Source organism: Eptatretus burgeri, chromosome 6, assembly GCF_056783735.1.
Source record: "Eptatretus burgeri isolate ZD-2024b chromosome 6, Ebu_testis_v1, whole genome shotgun sequence".
In the NCBI taxonomy this organism is placed as follows: Eukaryota; Metazoa; Chordata; class Myxini; order Myxiniformes; family Myxinidae; genus Eptatretus; species Eptatretus burgeri.
In genome coordinates this window covers 35,307,353-35,330,599 of record NC_140966.1, presented here as the reverse complement: position 1 = coordinate 35,330,599, position 23,247 = coordinate 35,307,353, and the positions used below count along the sequence as shown (strand labels likewise).

The window sequence follows — 23,247 nt, the reverse complement described above, 5'->3', positions numbered from 1 at the left end:
TATGTGTATGTATGTACGTTTGTGTGTGTATATATATATATATATATATATATATATATATATATATATATATATATATATATATATATATATATATATATATATATATATATCAACAAAAAGTGCAACTGAAACAAATGATACAATTTGTTCCATTTTATTATAAAAAAAAAATCTCTTTCTTACAGATGTTGTGCTTTGCTGTACAAAAATATACATGATTACATGAATACAGCATGTGATATCCCCAATGCTGGTGGTTATGTTCAACAATATTCTTTACCATTTGAGATAAGTAATTAAGCGTCATTTCACAAAAATACAATCGATGGACAGAGTTGCACATTTGAAAAAATAAGGAAATAAAAAAAAGAAGAAAATTCAATCTGATAATGAGAAATCATTACACATTTGAAATAAATGTTTTGTTCCAAGGAGAGCAAAGTTAAACAAAATGCTATCAAACAATTCATTTTCTTGTTTTAAAATTAATTTTTTTTTTCTCCCTGATGTGTTTGGAATGTTTACTGCGAATTTTTTTTGCTGTTTTCCAAAAAGAAGACAAAGGGGTTAAGCAAAATGTGTGATTAATTTAGTAATTTTAAAGTAATTCCAGATTGAAAGGATGATCAATAAGTCTGTGGCCAACCAGAATTAGGATGAAAGGGTGAGCATTCAGTTAAACGTTAAAAATGTAAAAGGAGTATGAATTGTATAAAAATAAGATGTGCTGTTGTTCATCAACGACTTATGCTAGGCAAGCTTGTACCATCAAAATCGTCATCGATATAGTGTAATCGCCATTTGCTGGCAGGATAGCCTACAGGTATGCATACTCACCTTTTAGCTGTCGAGATAGGGTTCGTATCTTGACCAAGCTATAAACTGTCTCCCTGGTGTTTCGCCTGCAGGGCAAGGCATCGATGTGGGTGCGATTCATCGAAAGGATGTTAAGCCGGGGAACCCGCGGCCATGGTTGTTGGTGGACGTTAGACCCCATGGGTCTTTCGCATGGAGCAGGCTAGTATTGCCGGCACCCTGAACAAATTCCTGCCACTTTCAGTCGAACGTCAGGCCTGGAAAGCTTGTTGTGAAAGACTGGTGTCCATAACATTCCCCGGCTTACCCCACAAGAAGATGGGAAGAGTTAGGGCCATGAAAAGTGATAGTAGATGGTGTATTAGCTGTATAAAAGGGAGTTGCAGTGATGGCCAGAACAAAAAAAGTTACTCTCAACATGGAAGAAAACCTCAAGTTAAAAATGGGACAAATTGTGACTGGTGGAACACAAGTGGAAAGGCATGTGAGTGTACAAACAGCAAGGTATATTTGTTTACTCATGAAAAAGAGAAACTGCAAAATGGTGAGAAGCTATCAAGAGGAAAAATTACAAGAGTAATCAGTCATTAATAGCAAACACATTTCAAAGTTCTGCTTTTTCTCTCTTCTAAAAAAATTCATGTGATCAAAAAGGTTAAAAGTTGTGTATTTTTTTTTCCAATGTTTATTTAAAAGAGTTTTGCTATAAAAATACATTGCACAAGTTAGATTTAAAATTGACAAACAGCCGTGTGTGGTATGTAAAATATAACTTTTAAATGTAGTCAAAACATTATCAAGAACACAACCTTATTCAAAATTTGTAGATCTATCAAAAAAGCTATCAGAATCGGCTAAAACTTTTCTGCAAGGGGCAAAAAAACAAAGATGAATGACAACAAAATCTGAATGATTTTTTTTTTTGCTCTGGAGATCATAAAAATTTAGCAGCTCTGAGGAATTTGTTGAGAAGGAAAGAAAAAAAAAAGATTTAATTGTAATGGTTCAGTGCCACTTTATATGCTTATCTTATTTTAATCAAGGATTGAATTGATTTAGTGCAAGAAAATATCGCTGGTTGAGCATCACGAAGAAACAGATCATGTGTTTGAGGATAACTTCATCCAAAGAGTGTTCCCAGTTATGAAGGAAATCCATGTTTTCTTCCAATGGGTCCCAGGTGCCAAACAATGTCATTGTTTAGGACATTGTGTCTTCTTTTCCTCTGTTCCCACAACCTGTTTAGTCTCAGCATGAGTCTGTGTTAGGTGAAGGTGGAGGAGGATAGAGTGCAAAGAAGCTCCGCTCTGTGACAGGTGATGGCGGGCAGCCCTCGTAACCCGTACCATCCTCCTCTGGGGAAAGGTACTGACTATGTGGGGTGGGTGGAGGAGCAAAATGTTGAGGCAGGCGGCGTAGGCGCTTGGGCCGCGTTAGAGGTCTGCGTTCTGGAGCGGAGTCACTCTCACCAATGTCTGTGCTATATGGAGTTGGTGGGGGAGCTATGTTCCAGCCCCGATAGTGCCTAGAGAAAAGATCATCACAATGGTAAGAAAGAGAAGGATGAGTGGAAGGAGAGAACAGAGATGACCTAACAATAACAACTTTCAGAACTCAGGAATGGGAATTCTATCACAGGGTGATGGCATTACCTGTGCGAGCGTGTCGTAGAAGGACTGTTTGAATACAGATACTCCCCAGGAGTGTACTGTGAACGGATAGTGGCAGGCGAGGGTGGTGGATTGAGGATCTGAGTGACATCAATGGATAAATTAGTTATAGTAACTTGCAAATTGCACAAATATGTAACTGATCTTATGCTCGCACAAAGTGAAAGTGAAGGAGATGAAACAGGTAGAACAGGGATGAGACTATATGTTCAGTTTGGATGACATATGAAAAAAGGGAAGGATGCAATTCATTCACATGTTAAGATAACCTATGCTTAAAATGTTGTAAATTCTGAGCATAAAAAGCGGTGCAAAACAAATTTGGTTGGGGAGAAAAAAACAACAATCTTCAATGAAAAGTGTTCAAATATCATTGCTCATCATATGAAAGAGGCAAATCAAAATATGAAGTCATACAACTGAACTTTGGTGGGTAACTGTCCAACTCGTATTTGTGAACTCATGTATTCAACACACTTGTGGACTCGACTTCACCCAATGCTGAATATATATATACATATATATATATATATATATATATATATATATATATATATATATATATATATATATATATATATATATATATATACACAAGCAAAATAAATATATAAATAAATAATCAGGTTTACTAAAGGAAGTGTCAAGCTTTAATAAACTGCACCACTTAAAAACTAACCGCTGGGAAGTAAGAGGTCTTGCTGCTGGCACTGCTCGAAGAGGCTCCAGTCACATAGTTGCGGTCATACATGCCAGGGCCACTACTCCCACCAGTCAAACTCATAGTACATAGCACAGCTTTACTACGTGGTATGCCTGCCATAGAAAACAAACACGACAACAACAACGTATTACCATGTGCAAATGGAGAAAATAAAAAGAAAATGCAAACAACAATCTATGCTCGCAGATTATTTGCACAATTGCAGATTACAAAGAGAATGTGGTTGTGGTGAGAGTTGAATCTCTTGCTCAACTCCACATTGACTAAAGTTGAGGGAAAAATGCAGAAGTGTGCAAATTTGTGAAAATCTGATACATCTATATAAGACAGAGTATAAAGCACACATTTATGCCAATTAAAACAGCCTCCCCTACAAACGTCGAGTTCCTGCACATGATCAAAAATTGCTGTTAAAATAATTGTCTAAACAATAACAAACAAAGATGACATCCATACTCTGATAACAGCACAAAATTAACCTCTGTGCTAAACTGTATGATGAGCCGATTTATGTTCAAGTCTTCACTTATTATATCGGCCCCCATTGACTGTTATGACATGGACTGACATTGAGGATAAGCTCTCAAGGTCTATAAAAATACTCCAATGGCTCAGCTCAGTCTCAGACAACCCCTTGCCTCAAACCGGCCTTCTGGTGGTGGGGTTGTTCTTGCTAATGGGTGTAGAGGTGAACGGCGAATCATTGGCACCTTAAAATCAGTTTATTTGGGCAGATGGGGCTAATTAGCCTTGACAGACAGCTCATCTAGGAGAAGGAAACTGAATCCAAACCTGCCGCTGCCTTGCGGTTCACGGTTTGAAACCAAACGTGAAGGGTTCAATGAGGTAAAGGCAGCAATCCTTCTTAAAGAAGGTGCCATTGCATTTGTTAACCCATGGGCCACCCTTGGGCAAGTGTCCTACCCTCATTTTAGCCTCCTGATCAGGGTTCCTTGAAGCTTTGGGAGCAGGTGGTGGAAGGCCATGCAGGCAGTTGGCACATATTGCCAGTAATGGCTACATGGCCTTGATGCTAGGCAGACAATTCTCTTACGGAGAACAATAGCGAGGATCACCTATCTCGTATGGACACTGCCTGGAAGAAGGCAATTGCAAACCACTTCCGTATGTGCCAAGAAAACAATCATGATCAGAAATATAAGAGATAAAGCTATGGTGCTGGATGATGAGGCCCCTGGGACTGAAAGCACCCAGATGGCTACTGGGGGAGAGCAAAATGTTTTGATGAGTAGGACTGGCCGTTATGACGGGACTGTATCAAACCTGCAAGGAAATCCAGTCACTGAGGTCACCAGAACTGAAAGTCGACCTCTGAGCTTCTAAAATGTTCACAAAATTGGGATGTGGACTGTAAGGACAAAGTAAAATGTAATAAAGAGAGAAGTGGAGAGGACATAGTGAAAAGCACCATCATTCAGATATATGTTCCAACTTCTGCAGATTATGAAGAAAATGTGGAAGAGTTTTATAGAAAGTTGTAGGAATTTGTTGAACACGTGCCCCAAGAAGATGTTTTAATTATTATGGGAGATTATAATGCAAAATTGAGAGAAGCAGGAGCACCAGGGATTGCAGGAAAGCAGGGACTTGGTATCAGAAATGATCCAGGAGAAGAGATGCTGGAGTTATACGTGGAGAATGATCTCGTAATGACAAACACATGGTTCAAACAACCCAAGCATAGACGGTGCACATGGACTTCACTTGATGGGCAACATCGAAATCAGAATGACTACATTCTACTCCATAGAACATGGAAAAGTGCTGTGCAATCTGCAAACATACTGCCAGACACAGACTTTTGCCAATCAGAGGTCCTTGTGTCAGAGCTTGAGAAAGGTGAAAAAAAAAAAATCTGACCACATATGACCTTCAAAACACATTGAAACAAGAACGGCACTTGGTCGAGCGCAGACCTCCACCAGGCTGATCAGTTTACGTTTTGTATCCCACTGATGGGCTCAATCTGGATCTGACCTGCACCATAATTGAATTGGCTTGTTCTTGTCACCTAACCAACTCATCCACAAGTTTTTGAGATATCATGCTACATAACATTTTTGGCCCCATCCCTTAATGGTGAAAATCACTTAAAAAATTCTCGGATCTGGATTTGGATCTTCACTAAAATCGAAATGATTCGTCCTCGTCACACACCCAATGTGTCTAACATGTTTCGTACAAATCCGTCAATAACTTTTTGAGATATCATGCTACATATCGTTTTGGCCCCATCTCTTAATGGTGAAAATCATTTTTAAATTCTCGGATCCAGATTCAGATCTTCACCAAAATCGAATCACTTCATCCTCGTCAGACACCCAACCTGTGCATCAAATTTGGCTGAATCCGTCCACAACTTTTTGAGGTATCCTATTCACACACAGACAGACGAACAAATACAGACAGAGACAGGGGCGAAAACGTAACCTCCGTCCACCGTTGGCAGCAGAGGTAACAATATGCAATAAAGTTGAAAGAAAAAAAACTATACGGAAACTCTATACAAACGAGATAGCAATATGATGGCAACTTTCGAAGAAAGACTTTGAGCAAGAACCAATAGTGATGTAACACGAGGATTGTGGAGCATTGAAAGAGCTGGCAAATGGAAAAGCATCAGGTTCCGATTAAATTCCAATCAAACTTTAAGGTAGTTGGTGGTAGAGGAGGCAATCAAAATTATTAACAGCTATCTGTACACAGATCTGGAGTGGGACTGTATGGCCTAAAACATGGAAGCAGTCAGTCCATTTACCATTGTCAATGAAAGGGAATACAAGAGAATGTTCAAATAACTGAACCATTGCCTTGATTTCACACATGAGCAACATTACTAAAGATCATTCAACACAGAACAGAAGACTTCATTAAGAGATAAATGCCTGTTGAGCAAGCAGGTTTCAAAAGAGGAACTGGAGATCAATCGCAAATCTGAGGTGGATCATGGAAAAAGCAAGGGAATATCAAAGGAAGGTGTATCTCTCTTTTGTGGACGAGCCGAAGGGCCCGTCTACGATGGGCATTTAAGTGCAGCACTGCTCTTCACAGCACTGCTCTTCTTAAACAACTCATATCACCATGTTCCGTGATGGGTGCATTATTTGATTAGTTTCAAATTATATTATTTTGTGTGCACATTCATTTTTACAATTGAATTCGAGCTTCAATTTCCCATCCACTTCTGAGCTAGTACACACACAACAATGGGGCGCTATTTTGGCTACATACATACATACCTACATATCCGATAGCTACATGAGAGAAAATTATCGCAAAGCTTTCAATTGTGTGGATTATGCCAAGAGAATAGGGGATGTCATTGTACCTGATATGTCTGAGAAGAGCCTGTACACTAAAGATGATACAGAATGGTTTGGAATTGTTAAATGGATTAGACAGTGGGTGCATTCTCTCCCCTGACTTGTTCACTCTATGTAGTGAGTACATCATGAGGAAATCAAACTTGGATGACATAGAGCCTGGAGTCAGGATTAGAGGGAGATGCATCAACAACCTAAGATATGCTGACGATTTCACTCTGTTGGCAGAAAGTAAAGAGGACTTGAAGAAACTGCTGCTGCAGACAGTGAAGAAGGATAGTGAAAAGGTTGGTCTTTATTTAAACCTAAAAATGATGACAATCTTGTCAACTGAGAAGACTGACGTGTTCAGACTATGAGACGATCATGTGGAAATCGTGGAAAGTTTCATCTTCCTGGGTTCGAAGATTGAAACGAGTGGAGAATGTGGAGGAGAAGTTAATAAATGGTTAGCATTGGGGAGAACAGCAATGTCAGGATTGACAAAGATGTGACAATACAACCCAAGACTGGTGAATGCTCTGGTATTCCCAGTTGCAATGTATGGATGTGTGTCATGGACAGTGAAAAAGAAAGAAAGGAAGAAGATTCACAGTTTTGAAATGTGGTGTTGGGGACGAATGTTTAAATTCCAGATAGACTGCTGTAAGAACAAACAAATCAGTGCTTGAAGGAATGAAACCACCATGTACGTTCAAAGTACTCAACTCAAAGTAAACCATGCTGGGTATGGTTGAGGGAAGAAGAGGAAGAGGCAGACCTTGAACTGTAGAGTTAAACCGAGGTACAGCTTCTTTACTGAACCTTTTGTAATCCCTTGGACAAATGATTAATTAAAACAGGACTGTATTGCCAGTAAAGCCTCATGTTAAACCCTACAGGCCGAAAGCCGAATGTCACATGTCCTATGAAGACGAGTGGAAAATTGAGATTTTTCCTTTGTTGTATTCCTGAAATATAAAACAGCCATTTGGTATGCCACTTCGTTTGTGTTTTGTGAGGAATAATTGTTACTTTTTTGCATTCTATGCGATGAAGGTATTCGCAAAATTTCGGATTTATACGAACTTTCATTCCATATGGGATATAGAACATATGCAACGAACAGGTATTTCACTTCATTGCTGATCTCATTTGTGTCTAGCTGCAAATAATTATCAGTTATAATCAGCCTCTTCACAAACAAGGTCTGACAAACTTTACCTTTATCCTCATTGTTCATGTTATTGCACAAAAACTGCACGGTCAAACCCGAGGTTTTTGTAAACTGTAGAGATGCGCCAAAATAACTTCTTCCGTGACTCACACCAAAGGGGTGTGAAAAATTTTACATTAACATGCCTAAGTGGTTTTAGGTTATCAACTTTACAGGCAGACAGACAAATAAACGGAGACAATGAGTAATGCTATGAGACTTCCCTCTAGACTCCCACTAATAAATGACAGCAGGGAGTACGAACCAGGAAAAGGAGCAGGGATGGAGGGGCAAGACGAAGGATAGGCAAGTGACACGTGCACTGGAGCCATCACCACCATTTCGCCAGCTGGGTTCATGACAAAATCAGCAGGTGGTAGGACCCCTGGGACGCCTCTTACTCGAGGACACACGACCCGCAGACAAGTGAAGTAAACTGCTGCCAGCACAATCAGTGACAGCGCCACCCCAATGACTGTGCCTGCGATACTAGTGCTTGGGTGCTCTTTCGTGGAGCTATCTGGATCCTCACGTAATTCATGTGTGGTGCTGAGGTGGGGTACTGATGGAACAAGAGCAATAAATTGATCAAAAAGCAAAGTAAAAGAACATTTAAGGTGAATGAACTATACATAATCTTCAAACAGTTTTATTTATTTATCATCAAAAAAATATTCATGCCATTTATCAAGAACTTACTGCAGTTCAATTCATCCGACCCATCAGGGCAGTCAGCGACATTGTTGCACCAATGATCACGCAGAACACAGTAACCATTCTGACACTGTAGGTCTTCAGGGAGGCAACCAACTAAAAAATAGGTAGGAATAAATATACTGCATATACATTTGATAACATTTATGCTATACATATGTAGTATGGCCTCTATTAGAACTGCATGCAAATTAATTGATTGCCATTTAAAGCAACACACAGGGGAAAAAAGAAATTGTCGATTTTGAACAAAATGTCCAACTTGTAACATATTCATAATGTAAAAAAGGTTATAGATAAAGTTAACAATTTATCATCTTGAAAAGTGATGAGCCACCGGTTGTACACAGGCATGCATGCAGTGGGAGGTCAGTGGTTGCAAATCCCATCAGAGTCATACCAAAGACTTCAAAAATGGTACACGCTACTTCCTTCCTTGATGCTCAGCATTCAACAAGGATAAATCACGGATAAACGACCATAGTGCAGGCTTTCATGAGCATCATGGCCTCCTCCTGCATTGTTCAGTCAGCTGATGTAAATTATGAATAATAACAACCCTAGTACTGATCTCTGAGGTACCCCACTACTTACAACCTCTCAGCCACTCTTTGCTTCTTATCACAAAGCCAGTTTCCAATTCAGACGCTTGATTACAAATTGAGCCACGAGCTCACAGACAGCTTTACACCAGGTTACTCACACGCATGAACGACTCATGTCATTTCTTCGACATTTTCACTGGTAACAGGACCGCTTCTTCAGTAACAACACGAATCAACAGCTTAAAGCAGTGAGCTCTTCTCACCGAGGCAAACAATAGGAGCTTATGAACGACTTGCTCAGGGCATCAAAATAAAGCATGTTACCTTATTCTGTTGCAATCACAAGGCCATGTTCTTTATTTGGTTGCCACTCGGCAGAAATTAGTTGTTACTACATAAAAAGGCACGAGTAAAATGCATTACCCCAGAAATGTTGCTTGTAGGCACCAGTTGCTATTATCAGGAATGTTATCAAGTAATGTTGACTCAAGCCCATTTTTTGTTGGACTCAGACTCGACTTTACAGGAATCGGACTGGAGTTGTGATGACACTCGGCCCGAGTCCATCACAATTTAGTGTATTTATTGCTCGTTTCAAACCAAAAGTTTTCTGCATTTTCATTCTGAAAATACGTTTATGCACACGCTTCCTGCACATGGAAGTTCCTGCACACGCAGCGACGAACGAACTGACCTGAAGTTCAAGATCTGTGATTATCGATTATATATTACACAGGCACACCATACAGAGCCCTCCAATAGTAATGCCAAATGGCAATGTGTGTTGAGTGTATAGTTGGTGTCTATGTGCGCAGGGCCCCAACGTCAGCTGTGTTGTTGCTTATATGGTACAATTGAGTATCGCAGGCCAACGTACGGTGGCATCTATACTATACATGGCGAACAAGGCGATCCAACTTCACTGAGGGGTACTGAATATATATATATATATATATATATATATATATATATATATATATATATATATATATATATATATATATATATGGATATGGATATATATATATATATATATGTATGTATATATATGTATGTATATATATATATATATATATATATATATATGGATATGGATATATATATATATATATATATATATATATGTATGTATATATATATGTATATATATATATGTATATATATATATATGTATATATATATATATATATATATATATATATATATATATATATATATATATATATATATATTTCTGCATAGTGAAGGCATATTTTGAGTATGATCTCTATCTGATAGGTCCTGATAGGGGGGAGTATCCTGATAGGTGATGGTGAAGACCACTTCGGGTTTTCAATAGGCGGCATGGCTTTTGCTTACAGACTCAAGATGGTGCTATTGTGAGACTTCAACACCAGTCAGAGAAGAACCCACTTCACCTGCTGGTGGATATAAAACCAAGGATGTTGAGCTGAAATATAATCATTCGTTCGACCCTGTTTGAGCTATCAAGATAAAAAATAATGGTGTTAAGAGTTTCCTTCACCGCTGCTTTTAAGCTCCCTATCTGCCAATATGCAGAAGAGTTTGGTAACTGGGAGGCCAGGTGGAAGCATGGCTGAGATTAATCCAACGTTCGGCACTGGCAGGCATCAGAGATAACCATTGAGAACATCCCAAGAAAAAAGGAATATGCTGAGGGGCAAGAGAGTCAAGTGGCCAGAGTTGGAGCGGAGTGTCATTTCTTCGGTTCGTGGGGGGCAGTCTGAGGGACACACCATATTGACGCTCGTGCTGAGACTCAGGCAAAGAGCATCGCTGACACTGGGCATCGGAGACTTCAAGGCCAGCACATCATGGGTTTACAGGTTCATGAATCACCATGAGCTATTAGTCCGTCGCAGCACCCACATCGCAAAGCATCTGCCTGGATGATATGTCGGACAAAATGATGATCTTTTCAACAATTCATCTGACTTCGTTGGAAGCATGGCTATCCTCTGAGCTGCATTGGGAACAAACTGCATGCAGGTGTGATGGCATACTTTCCTGACGACGAAGCCCGCTCCTGGATGCGTTCCGTCACAAGACGGAGCGGACAAAGGCTGCATTGTGTCGCAGCAACACCGACCTAGTGATGATCCCAGGCAGCATGACATCCCTTCTCCTCCAATCTCTAGATGTTGCAGTCAACAAGCCTTTCAGGAACGATCTGCGGAGTTGCTGGCCAGAGTGAATGATCGGTGGGGGGGGGGGGGGAGGGAGAAGATATGCACCAAAGGAGGATGTATGACAACGGTCGACATCCGAACCATCTGCTCTTGGATAATAAAGGTGTGAGAGAAGTTATCGTCAGCGATGATCCATCGGGCTTTCCAGAAGTGCTATACAGTATATCCAACTACCTTGCCAGGATGGAGGATGATGTGCTCTGGGAAGACCTGGCCGGCAGTGACTCAGGAAGCGAAGAGAGAGGTAAGGATGACCTCATCTATCCAGACTGGGATGAAGAACTGCGTGCCCTCTGACAGGAGCCAGATGACGAGGCCTTCATCCTCATTCAGCTGAAAAGCTTAAGCATGAATTATAAGCTAATGCTTATAACAAAAGTTCCTTTGAAGGGACACAAATGAGCAAGAATGTTTGGAGAAACTAAATGCCTGTCTGGCTTTCTTCTTCTCTGTGTATTTCTGTCATGGGAAGGTCACAAAATATGATTTTAAATTTTTTTTACATGGGAAGGAACGTAAAATTAGGGTGTGGATTATACACAGCAATTTTCGGGATACTACTCACATTATATTTGCATGCACATAATACACAATACTGCACAAATTAATGAACAAAGACTTGGGAATGTGCCCTTGAAGCTTTGTGCTCTGATGAAAGTACATGAAAACCTCATGAAGAGGTTTCAAGTAAAGACAGCATGTAAAGCCAGGGTTTCTATACTTAAGAGGCCCTAACAGATAACCGAATACAAAATGACATGAATGAGAACCTTTCACAATCTGAACCACAGTAGCCATATGATCTGTCTGTTAGAAGTTATTGTCAAAATAAAAGACTATCTTCACTGATGGAATCATGAATCAGGAGCTATCTTCTCGTAACATACCTTGTATAAGACAATGTCTGCATGTTTTTGTTTGTTTTGTTTTTGCATCGGAATGAATGTGTGCAAGTATTTTGTATGCCTCCAAAACAGTCAGTTACTTACCCTTACACTCCTCCTCATCTGACTTGTCCTGGCAGTCATACTGCCCGTTACACCGTAGACTTGCGTCAATGCACTGCCCCTTCTCACATTGGAACTCAGTACCAGGTACACACGCGGGGCAGTCATCTTCATCACTTTTGTCCGAGCACTCAGGATCCCCATCACAGTGCCACATCACGGGGATGCAGTCTACTTCACCTGTGTGGCAGGCAAATTGCTGCGGAGAGCATGTTGGAGGTTCTGCCAGGGATCACAAAGCAGTGAATACAAGTTAATTATCATTATATTTTGATAGAGAAATTTAAAATGTGTCATAATGATAAAATCTCACAACTGACCCACAAGCCATTTTCAGCTTTCCAAGAAAACAGCATATGAAAACAGAATAATAAAATTACACATGTCAGAGCATCTCATCATGATGTACAAATACACATGTGTCCAGGTGTGCTCGCGGGAGTGTGGGCGTGCGAATGGTCATATCAACGATGTACCTCCACATATTAATTCACCCTGTAGAAGTACCAGATGAATGGGGCACGAACAACGAGTTGTGCCGTCTCCTTTCACAATGCACAAGTGTGAGCAGCCACCATTATCATGAGCACAAGGATGGGTCTCTTCGAAGAGGAAAGAAGGAATAGTTATGTATTTTATAACAAATAACATGAACACACCAACAATATTTAGTTCGGTCCTTTGCAAAGGCAATTGATACAAACACCAAATATTTATTAAAAATAAATAATAATTAAAAAAAAAAAACTTGATTCTTGTTATAAGCCTCTTGTAAAACTCAAGATGGTCGGTTCTTTGATTTGTTTATTTACTTATTCTCACAAAATTGATAATCAACAAACGTATGGATCACCTGGATTAAAAATAAATAAAAAAAAACCTTTCAAATTGTGCATTAAAATGGCACACCTTTGGAGGTAAGGGCATGAGAACTGAATGGCCCCAGCTAATGTATAATTCAACAAAGTAAGAAAGAAAGAGAGAAAGAAAAAAAACCATGATTGTTCTGTAAGACTAATTTTAAGTCAAGAAATGGAAAGTAAATAATCATTGTGACTTCGGACGTCTGTTTTGAAAGCTTTTAACAAATGTGGAAAAAAATATTTTTTGAGTGCAAGGCAATAAATGGTGACGAATGGAATATAATTAAACAGCACACGACAACTGCAGAAGGCAGATAATTATGTCTTTTGTGGGCTTGTGCAAAGTCAATTTCCTTGAATCATCATAAAACTATGTGGAGTGGACTGCTTAATGGTTAAAAACTCCTTGTGAATAGGATGCTTGGCTTAGCCATCCAATTATGAAGAATGTCAAGCTATGTATTGATTCAGCAGAGCCTGTGTCAATGTCAAAAAAACGTGATGAGATTGTTAACCTCCTAAAGGAAGGCATGAACTTAACTAGACAAATATTTTGGTTAAGTGAAGGTCACACAAACCACAACAAAATCACTTCTATACATTGTAATATCCAATTATACCTTGACATTATGTGATGTTACCTCTGCAGATTCGTTTAACGACTTTTCCAACATTGAGAAAACAAGTTGTTTCTCTCTCATCTATACTAATATAATAAATGTCAGTGGTGTGTGTGTGTGTGTGTGTGTGTGTGTGTGTGTGTGTGTGTGTGTGTGTGTGTGTGTGTGTGTGTGTCCTCCATAACTTCAAAACCATGAAACCGAGCAGCCTGAAACTTTGCATGCATACTAAAGGATTTCCAAGGAAGTGCAAGAGTGAAAATGGGGGGGGGGGGGGCGGGTTGGATTAATTAAAACACCCCTTTTGAAGATAATTAACGGCCTTATATAATTATATCCTTTATCAAGTGATCATTGGCCACTTTGCTCGATATGGGGTCTTGAGGCGTTTCCTGGGTTTCGCCTCGCTGGAGTCTAAAGCCGCTATGTTTTTGGCCTGCTCAACAATTTCTAGACTTGGAACAGGCCGCATTGATTTCTGAATGATAAAGTTTCTTTTCTTTCCACTTTCGTCATTCATATTATCGAATGCCTGTTCATCATAGCTACGAATCGCTGGGTACATTGCAATGCTTATAAATGCCTAGAGATGTCAGCATTCGTGGCTTTGTTTTATTTCCGCCAATGTCATAACCTTGAAAATCTTTTACACTTAGGAGAATTACAAAATGTTAAGCTCCAGAATTGAATTCAGCAGCAGTACCGATGCGAAAAGTGTTCATTTGTCAAATTCGGACATTGCTTGGGTGTTTCCAGGTGCATAGTTTTATCGACGGCAATTGGTAATCACTTGCCAAGCCAGGCGTTCCGTTCGAGTGCATGCTTGAGTGCTTAAGCCACTTACTGAGCACCCTACAGTCGATAGTGGTGCAGTTCATTTCCCGATCGGAATGCACAGTCGACAGTTACTACAAGGTAGAGCTACGTACACAGCACACACGGAAGTGGTACATACGAGTAGATTTGGATCTGTAGGGACTCTCCGTGGGTGTGTGGACATGCCGTGCGTGTTACAGGTGCTGTTGTGGCAAAGTTTCATCCTGTATCTTATGGAGGTTTTAGCAGGTTTTCCTTTGTCCTCGCAACTGTTGGTTCACGGGCGCCAGCAGTGACCACTATTTTCGTTGTGTCTGTTTGTCTGTCTGTTTGTGACTCTCTACAGAGCATCGCTCCGTGACATTTGATGCGATCTTGATGAAACTTGGACACAAGCTAGATATTGTTACAGCTGTGGAAATTCGCAGAACACCATAAAGGTCCGTAGTTCAGTTAGATCGATAAGTCTGTGTTCAGTTAGATTTCCCCACTGTTGTTTAATGGGTTTTATTTGCGTCACAGGGCTGTGATCCTTTGAGATAGCCGTTTTTCTTTACTATCGTTATTTTGGACAACCACGATCACCTCAAACCACAACAACCACGAACAACACCAACCACGATCGTCTCAAACCACAACAACCATGAACAACACCACCACGATCGCCTCAAACCACAACAACCACATTTCAACCACCAACCACGATCAACACCAACCACGATTGCCTCAAACCACAACAACCACGATCAACACCAACCACGATCGCCTCAAACCACAACAACCACATTTCAACCACCAACCACAACAACCACGATCACCTAACCACCTTCCCTGCTACACCAACTGTCAATCCCCTTCTCCACACACCAAACCACAACCCTCTCCGCTCATGTAAACCGTCTCTATGAAGCGAAGGAGAAACAAAAGGAACATCGATGGCGCACGGATTTTCCCGCCTGATTCTCCCGCCTGTTTTCCCCGCGCTTTGGTGTGGGGGAGGTGCGATTTGAGCCAGAGGTCAAAGGTGAAAAAAGGTGGGGGCCTGATTTTGGGGGAATGAATCTCCCTGGACCTGTGCCAAGAAAGATTCTCTCGGCCCCCGCGAGGCACACGGGGAGGGGGGCGAGAGGGCACGCCCCTTTTCTGGAAGCTTCCCGCAGGAGCTGGAAGGTGGGCGGAGCGATAAACGGGGAGGAGCAAGGCGTTGGAACAGAGGAATATAAGGGCGCGCAGGACGCCAGCTCGGGGGGCTTTTGCTTTTTGTCGTCTTCGGGTGGTTTTCGGTGGTGCGTGGGGCTTCTTCTTCTTCATCGTCTTGGTCTTCGAAGAGTCTTGGGTTCGGTGGTTTGGGTCGAGTCGTCGGAGCTCGCAGTCGGTGGGGAGTCCGGGTGTGGCACCAGGGACGGGAGACGCCGCTTTGCCGGCTCTGTCGCACAAGCCTGCGCATCCGTGTGGAGAGCACCGGAGAGAGCTCGCCGGCTCCGTGGAAGGCTGAGCTCAGCCGCGGCTGTCCTAGCTGCCGTGGGGGACAGACGTCGCGACTCGCCCACCATCACACCACGAGAGTGCAGGTAACCTGCAACGGTCTCGTGGGATTCGTTCGGTCTGCCAAGTCCCATGCCATAAAGGTCTACGGACCCTGTCTGACTCCCCTGTCTGTGGGGGTAGTCTTTTATTTTCCTTGGGTTTTGCTTTCAAATGAATGTTGGTGGTGCCGTGTCCTGTAAGTAAAAACTGTATAAGTGACTAGATAATTGCTTATAGTCGGTTGTAATGCTTTTACCTTGCTCGTGTCTTGTCCCCTCCTCCCATTGATTGCATGGCTGTACATACATGCACTTGTGTGAATGTTACCCGTTCGTCGTGTCTTTTTTCCCCCATTGGAACGCCATATTGCATCTCGGAATATAAGTTGGGTTTTAAATACCTGTTAAATAGAATCGGATCCGGCGAGGTCGGGCGATAATACCCGCTCAGTTATCACTACAGAACGGAACGGACCGCTTGAGCGGCTCGTGTCCAAGCCGACCTGCGCTGAGGTACGGTCTCCCAGTAGGCTACCCACGCAGGTACTTAGGTATATTGATATTCGGCGATTGACCCTATTTTGCGCGGGTAGAAAATTGGGTAGAAAAAAAAAAAAGCTCTATAGGCCTCTGATATGTGAAGTTACAAAAATTTCCAATGATAACTGTGCTCTGCAGAATTTTTTATACGTGATTACAGACAAACAAAAAAAAAATAAAATAAAAAATACAAAAAAAAACATACAAGCTGACTCACATATCTTGCAAAAACTTCGTTTTGGCAAGATAAAAATCCGATTTGATTTGGTCAATTTTGACAGAAGTGATAGGTTTTTACGGTAGGGCTTCCTCAAAAGCTTCCACTAACTCAATTCCGTGTGTGTATCGTGACATTGTTCAATAATGCCCGCGAACCATCGTCGCCTCCCGGCTTGTTTCTAAAGCATTTGGTTATCGGATTTGCGTTTACAAAGGTTATGCTTCTCTTTGTGTGTTTCAAAGCCAAATATATTTAACACCCCATTTCCAAGCCGTTTGCCGTATCAACGTGTTTTCTAAATTGCCGAGGCAATTTTTTTTCCACCCATCACACGCGGCTGTTGATAAAGATTACTGTTTGTGAATATCTCCCTGAAATGTCTTTCGAAATGCAACGTTGTTTTTCGGTGAAAGCTACTCAAGGTTTTTGGGTTGGATACAATACCACTGCAGTCGGTAATCACACTGACTCCAACCTGCCGATTTCCGAAAAATTGCCGAGATCAGCCAAGCACTAATGGGCATCAGCATCTCAAGGAGATGAGATGGGCCAGGCATCCCCCTGGGGGGTGGCCAGACGGAGGCCCCTGGTGTACCGGTGGAAAGTGGACGTAGCGACGTGCTGCCCCGGCGCATGCTCTCACACCTGACCTACCTGACAAAGGTGTGTGTGTGTGTGTGTGTGTGTGTGTGTGTGTGTGTGTGTGTGTGTGTGTGTGTGTGTGTGTGTGTGTGTGTGTGTGTGTGTGTGTTCATAAAGCATAACGTATTCTCTCTGCCAACTCCCCTACTCCAACCCGTCTCTCTCTCTCTCTCTTTGTCCCATCCTTGCTCCACTCCCACCCAATACAGTGCAGCACCCTCCCACCACATCTCTCTCTCTCTCCCCGTCTGGACAGTGGTTACGTCTAGAAGGGGTTCGCCTCCGTTAATTTTTTTAAATCTCTCTAAAGTGCCTCAGCCTTTGTAGCTACGTGAAAGGTGACATGAAATGATTCTCGACCCCATTCCTTCATGGATGTACGAAAGTGTTTTAGGCTCCCCCCAAAAAAAAAAAGACCAGGCAACACCAGGTACCCCTCCCTGCCAGTACAGTGTTCTATATTTTTGAAATATCGCATATGCTTTGTAATAATTCATGAGTACTTACTATAATCATCAGGGGAAAGCTCTTCCTTGCCGTGAATGGCAGTCAAGATGGAAACACGAGCAAGTATCTTAGTTCGGCCGGCACCAGTGTTCTTCTCCACCCTTTCAATAAGGTCTTGCTGCCGATCGATCCAGTAGAGATGTGGGCCCAGCACAGTGAGCCCCATTGGCAGGAGCAAGTTTGAGTCTTGCAGCACGAACCGATTCGCTCCTGAATGGATGATACACCAGTATAAAGATGGGAATGAGAACCTGCTTTATTTTACAATGAAACAAAATAAACGAGAAAGAATCTCAAAATGCAAAGCCTGACAGAGTGTCCACTTTGTCGTCAAACTCAACTTGATAAAAACAACAGCTAAAAAAAAAGTAAAATGTGTTCATTTGTATTTTCCATATTCTTATAATAGAGGTTTATTGAAAATTTGAGGCCAAAATCCATAAATAGCAAACTAGAAGGAATCTCAAAATTGAAGCAGACAAAATCAACACAGAAGTGATTAAAACACCTGGCCATCTTGTGCTGCATGGTGGACAGGCTAGTAAGGGCTAGTGTGTGTACTGACTGTGACTTTGCCCTTTGACCCAATTATTAATCAGTTTTCTCCATATTCTCAAAGTAAAAGTGTGTTGAAAACTTGATGACAAAAGCTCTTGAAGATGGTAAAATAAAAACATGGCGCGCGCGCGCACACACACACACACACACACACACACACACACACACACACACACACACACACACACACACACACACACACACACACACACACACACACACACACACACACACACACACACACACACACACACACACACACACACACACACACACACACACACACACACACACACACACACACACACGATGGGGCGAGGAGGAGGCAGCGCATTGCCGCCTCCCTCTTGTCGGGGACTAATGACCACGCAGAATAACATCTTCGATGGGAACAAAGACCGTGATAAGGGCAACAGCTTTGTTGGAACAGAAGACCGCACACATGGTGTCCGGTGTCATGCCGTTCGACATGCATTTGCGATGTAGCCCAGGCTTTCAGCTGCAGCATGTCGGATGTGGCCGATGGCCATGCATTTGGCTCCCTGTGTCGCTCTGATTGCCATGCATTTGGGACACAGCCTGGCAATGCAGCTTAGAAGGTTTTATCGGCTCATCCCGTTGAGGGTGGGACCGAGCTTCAGTGGGGTTAAGGACCACGCTGAATATAACAGCTTTGGTGAGGCCGAGGCGTTTGAGATGCGGCTTACCGTGCAGCTTGGTGTGCATAGTCAACCGCTTCAGCTTGGTGTGCTTTGCCCCTCCCACAAGGGACGACTCCTTTTTGCAGACTCCCTCCCACGGTGTGACTCCCTCCCTCCATGGATGGATGGGACTGAACTTTGGTGGGACCTTGTGTGGAGATGGCGACCGGTGGCAGTGGTGCGCCATGTCCGAGTGAGCAGTGGTGTCCCCGGGTGGGATCGGGCATACCCTGTAGATCGCACGGGATGTCATCTGGATCTACATCTCGCCACTTCAGGGATAGAAGCGGAATTGGACCACGGACAATGAAATTGCTTGGTCCATGAGTCTTGGTTACTTGCTGTGGTAAAGATGGATGCTTCAGGAACAGGGATAATTCCGTTCAGTCTTTGAGACTCGCGAGTGGAGATAGTGACTGGTGGTGGCGGTGCATAAACACGCACATATCCACAAATCGTGATTTATACAGTACACATGTTATATACACACATATTGATATGTGATTATACAAATATTATCCATGACATATTATACACATTATATACAGTACACACCTATTGATACGTGATTATACACATATTTTGTGACATCTTATACACATTATATATACACATATTATGCATGCACGCACACACATACACACACCAAAGAACAAAATTTATACACAATATAGCTTGATATAAACTAACAATGAGTTTCCATAATGGGGATACAAAAGACCCCATTCCTTCAAAACCATTGAAATTCTTCCACAGACACTTTCATTTCATCATAAACTCTTGTGGAATGGTGTTCTTCACTTCTTCCAAGGCCTTAAAAAAAGATAATCTAAGCTGCTGGAAATCTTTGTTTAAAAAATAAAAATAATAATAATTCCTGGGCTTCAGCTTCAGCCAAAACAAAATAATAGTCCCATACAGCTTCAATGATATTAAAATCTGGGCTTAGCAGGGGCCATACATGCATTGAAGGACTCCAGTTTCGTCATTGTTTTGCAAATAAGTTTTAATTATTCCAGGTAAGTGTTTGGGATCATTATGTTGCTGTAAGATGAAGTTTGAATCAATACATCTTTTACCATTGAGGATAGCATAGTGGATTAAAATTTGTTTGTCCCTTGCTGCAGTCAATATACAATCAATTTTCAAAAATTTTTCAACAGACCAACAGTATAGTGTAATATTTATACTAGTAAAAGGCAACGTGTGTGTGTGTGTGTGTGTGTGTGTGTGTGTGTGTGTGTGTGTGTGTGTGTGTGTGTGTGTGTGTGTGTGAGTGTGTGTGTGTGTGTGTGTGTGTGTGTATGTCCTCGATAAATCTTCGCAGCCTAAAACTTTGCATGCATACTAAGAAAACTCCAAGGAAGTGCAAGAGTGAAAATGGGGTGTTTGGGTTAATTAAAACACCCCTTTTGAAGATAATTTATGGGGTGTGCATCACATAAAAAACAAAATGAGCCTTACCAAGATGGTGACGCGCCATCTTGGTCAGACCTCTGTGGTTGCTGGAGTTTTCAGCTGCCATTTTGTTCAGCCTGTTCAACCATGCCTTGATTTGGAAACAAGATCTACTCTCACGGACTAATTAAAGTATATAATGGAAATATTATGTTGGATTTGAGAATCGGATCTGGTGAACAAAATAAGTGTCGAAACCTGGAGTTAAATCCAAATTTTTTTTTTTAACAAATTTGTGATTTTTCTAACTTAGTGTATTTATTTAAGCAAAGCATTAAACTTAACTTTTTCTACTGTTCGGACGATTATATTGAGTGAAGAAAAAATTATGAAATGTGCAGAAAGTGTAACTTCATTGCTTTTGTAATCCATGAAGGCACAGTCCACAGGGGTCCTTTTTTTCAGTAATTACATACACAGTTTGCTGTTTCTGTTTTGGGCGATTTGCTAACATCACAAATCTATTGAGCAAATGAATGTCTTTTCATTTGCTTGATAATATGGTATTTCTTTGAAGTACACATCTCAAGACACCCTTCATGAGAAAATTTGCAATTTTGTTTTTTTCCCAAGAGAAGAACACTTCATAACCCTCCATGGGCAGCACAACTCTTGGATACTGTGATGATATTCCACCCCACGTGACTGCTGATAGAGAATAGGCAATCACAATTCCAGAATGTTGACATGATCCCAAACAACAACGTTTATTTGTGTACAGTATTGCTGCACTCTTATTGATTTAATTACATGATGAACATTCATGAAAATGCTTTAACAGGATTCCTAATGTCAGCTTTCCTGTGATATACGATATATGCATGTCGATCATGTGAACCACAGCATAATTATTGAATCATTTCCTTGGTCACTCATCAAGCAAACCTTTTGCCATTAACACTGTACATCATGTGAAAATCAATGTTAATGAAGATGTACAGCAATACATGTTGTACAGATAGAAAGTAGAAGAGTTAAACTTCTGAAAACTGCCACCACAACATTTTTGCTTCTGCTGGAAAGCAGTAGATTGCTTCGAATTCTCTCTCATGCTCCAACTCTCGGCTGATGTCAAAAAGGTAACATTATGGGACCAATCCTGTCCCGAAAACACATAAATGACATCTTTATCGATGGAAAATCGATTGAATACTTTTGTGGACAACTCCACCCTGTTTATTTTGTTTCTCAACTATCCTCCAGGGAAGCTGCTGCTTCTTCTTATTCTTCTTCTTCTCCTCCTCCTCCTCCTCTTTTCAAATAAGCACTGACAATACCAGTGGCCACTTTTCCTATGAAAATGGTGCAACGGTGGTTGGGGACAAATTAGACTGCAGTGTCATCCATCGGATAAGGAACATGCCTTCCACAGCTTCAGCGACACTGTGTAGCCAACCTCTTCCTCACAAGTGTAGTTTTGTGGTTGCCGTTGGCTAAATACTAGCTCATCCTCCTTTTGATGACTGTCATTGGCTAATACTAGCTCATCTGCCTCAGATCAAGGGTTTCACTACCCCTCTCAGCTACCCGAGTTGCCACAAACCGGTCCAATCTACATGGGTGTTTTAGGAGACACTGTCTCCTCACTGGATGGTCATTGGCTCTGGAAGGGAGCTCATTTGCCCTTTGTCAGGTGTTGTTTTTAGTCCTGACAGGGTATCAGTCACCATCCCCATCAGCAAAGCCAGTGAGGGGTATCGGTTTAGTCACCGACAACCCAACCACATGGCAGGTATCACTTGGTTAGCAAGCTGCAGCAACATCCTTCTTTGCTAATCTTCAGAAAATAAGCAACAAGTCCTCTACCTGAAACATGACTTTTAATGCAGTAATGTCTCATACTCTTACTTTGTCCCTCGAAAAGGACCAACTAGTAAACCCCACAATATATGTGGCCAGTGTATGGGAAAAGTTACAGTTTCTTGGGCATCTGGAAGTCATCGTCAACAATAACCTCTCCCATGCAGATCTTACCTCCAAGTGGCAGCCCCCATCACAGAATTCTCTATTGGGCCAAGTCTTTCTTCACATGTCCTCAAGTTACGAATGTACAAGGCCTTATCCAAAGTGCCATCAAATATGGCTCACTCCTATGTCGGCTGATGCTGCTTGCTGCTTCATATCGCCCCCCCCCCCCACCCCTTGAGGTTGTGGAAACTGAGACCTTCCCTGCCACTGGCAACTCTTGAGAAGATGCTGAATCCAGGGTCAACTTCTCATTTCACCACAAAGAAGTTTTGTGGCTGTGCAGTCTTTTATCAGCTACTTTTTGGTCTTGCCCTTCCCACCATTTGCCTCTCTTCTCAATCACTGCCTCCACAAAGTCAATCACTGCCTCCACAAAGTCAATAAGGTACGGGTTTCTCGTAGAATACGATTGACTAAGCGAAATGTTCACCTACATTCATCCATCTCCTTATTTTGTACATTTAATCACCTTCCCAAGTATTTGTCATGTCCTCTTCAAATCAGCTCTCCACTGCCACTCCATGGTCTCAATCAATTAACTCTGACATTGATATGCTCTCACTGAATCCCTGATACATTTCAGTGACTTTTGGGCTTTTA

General features: G+C 41.6%; 1 protein-coding gene across 2 annotated transcripts in view; it reads right to left on the bottom strand.

Annotated features, from left to right (window-relative positions):
* Positions 1–141: 141 nt before the first annotated feature.
* The window catches only part of LRP6 (LDL receptor related protein 6), a 198,813-nt gene continuing 175,707 nt past the window's right edge, over positions 142–23,247 (bottom strand). For both annotated transcript variants that reach the window (XM_085884539.1, XM_085884538.1), the window contains exons 17-24: positions 17,963–18,172; positions 12,705–12,830; positions 12,211–12,450; positions 8,452–8,562; positions 8,018–8,314; positions 3,169–3,305; positions 2,472–2,569; positions 142–2,344 (exon numbers count right to left, since the gene is read on the bottom strand). In XM_085884539.1, the coding sequence (XP_085740665.1) occupies positions 2,068–2,344; positions 2,472–2,569; positions 3,169–3,305; positions 8,018–8,314; positions 8,452–8,562; positions 12,211–12,450; positions 12,705–12,830; positions 17,963–18,172 (1,496 nt within the window). In that variant the 3' untranslated portion in view covers positions 142–2,067. The remainder of the gene's footprint in view (positions 2,345–2,471; positions 2,570–3,168; positions 3,306–8,017; positions 8,315–8,451; positions 8,563–12,210; positions 12,451–12,704; positions 12,831–17,962; positions 18,173–23,247) is intronic.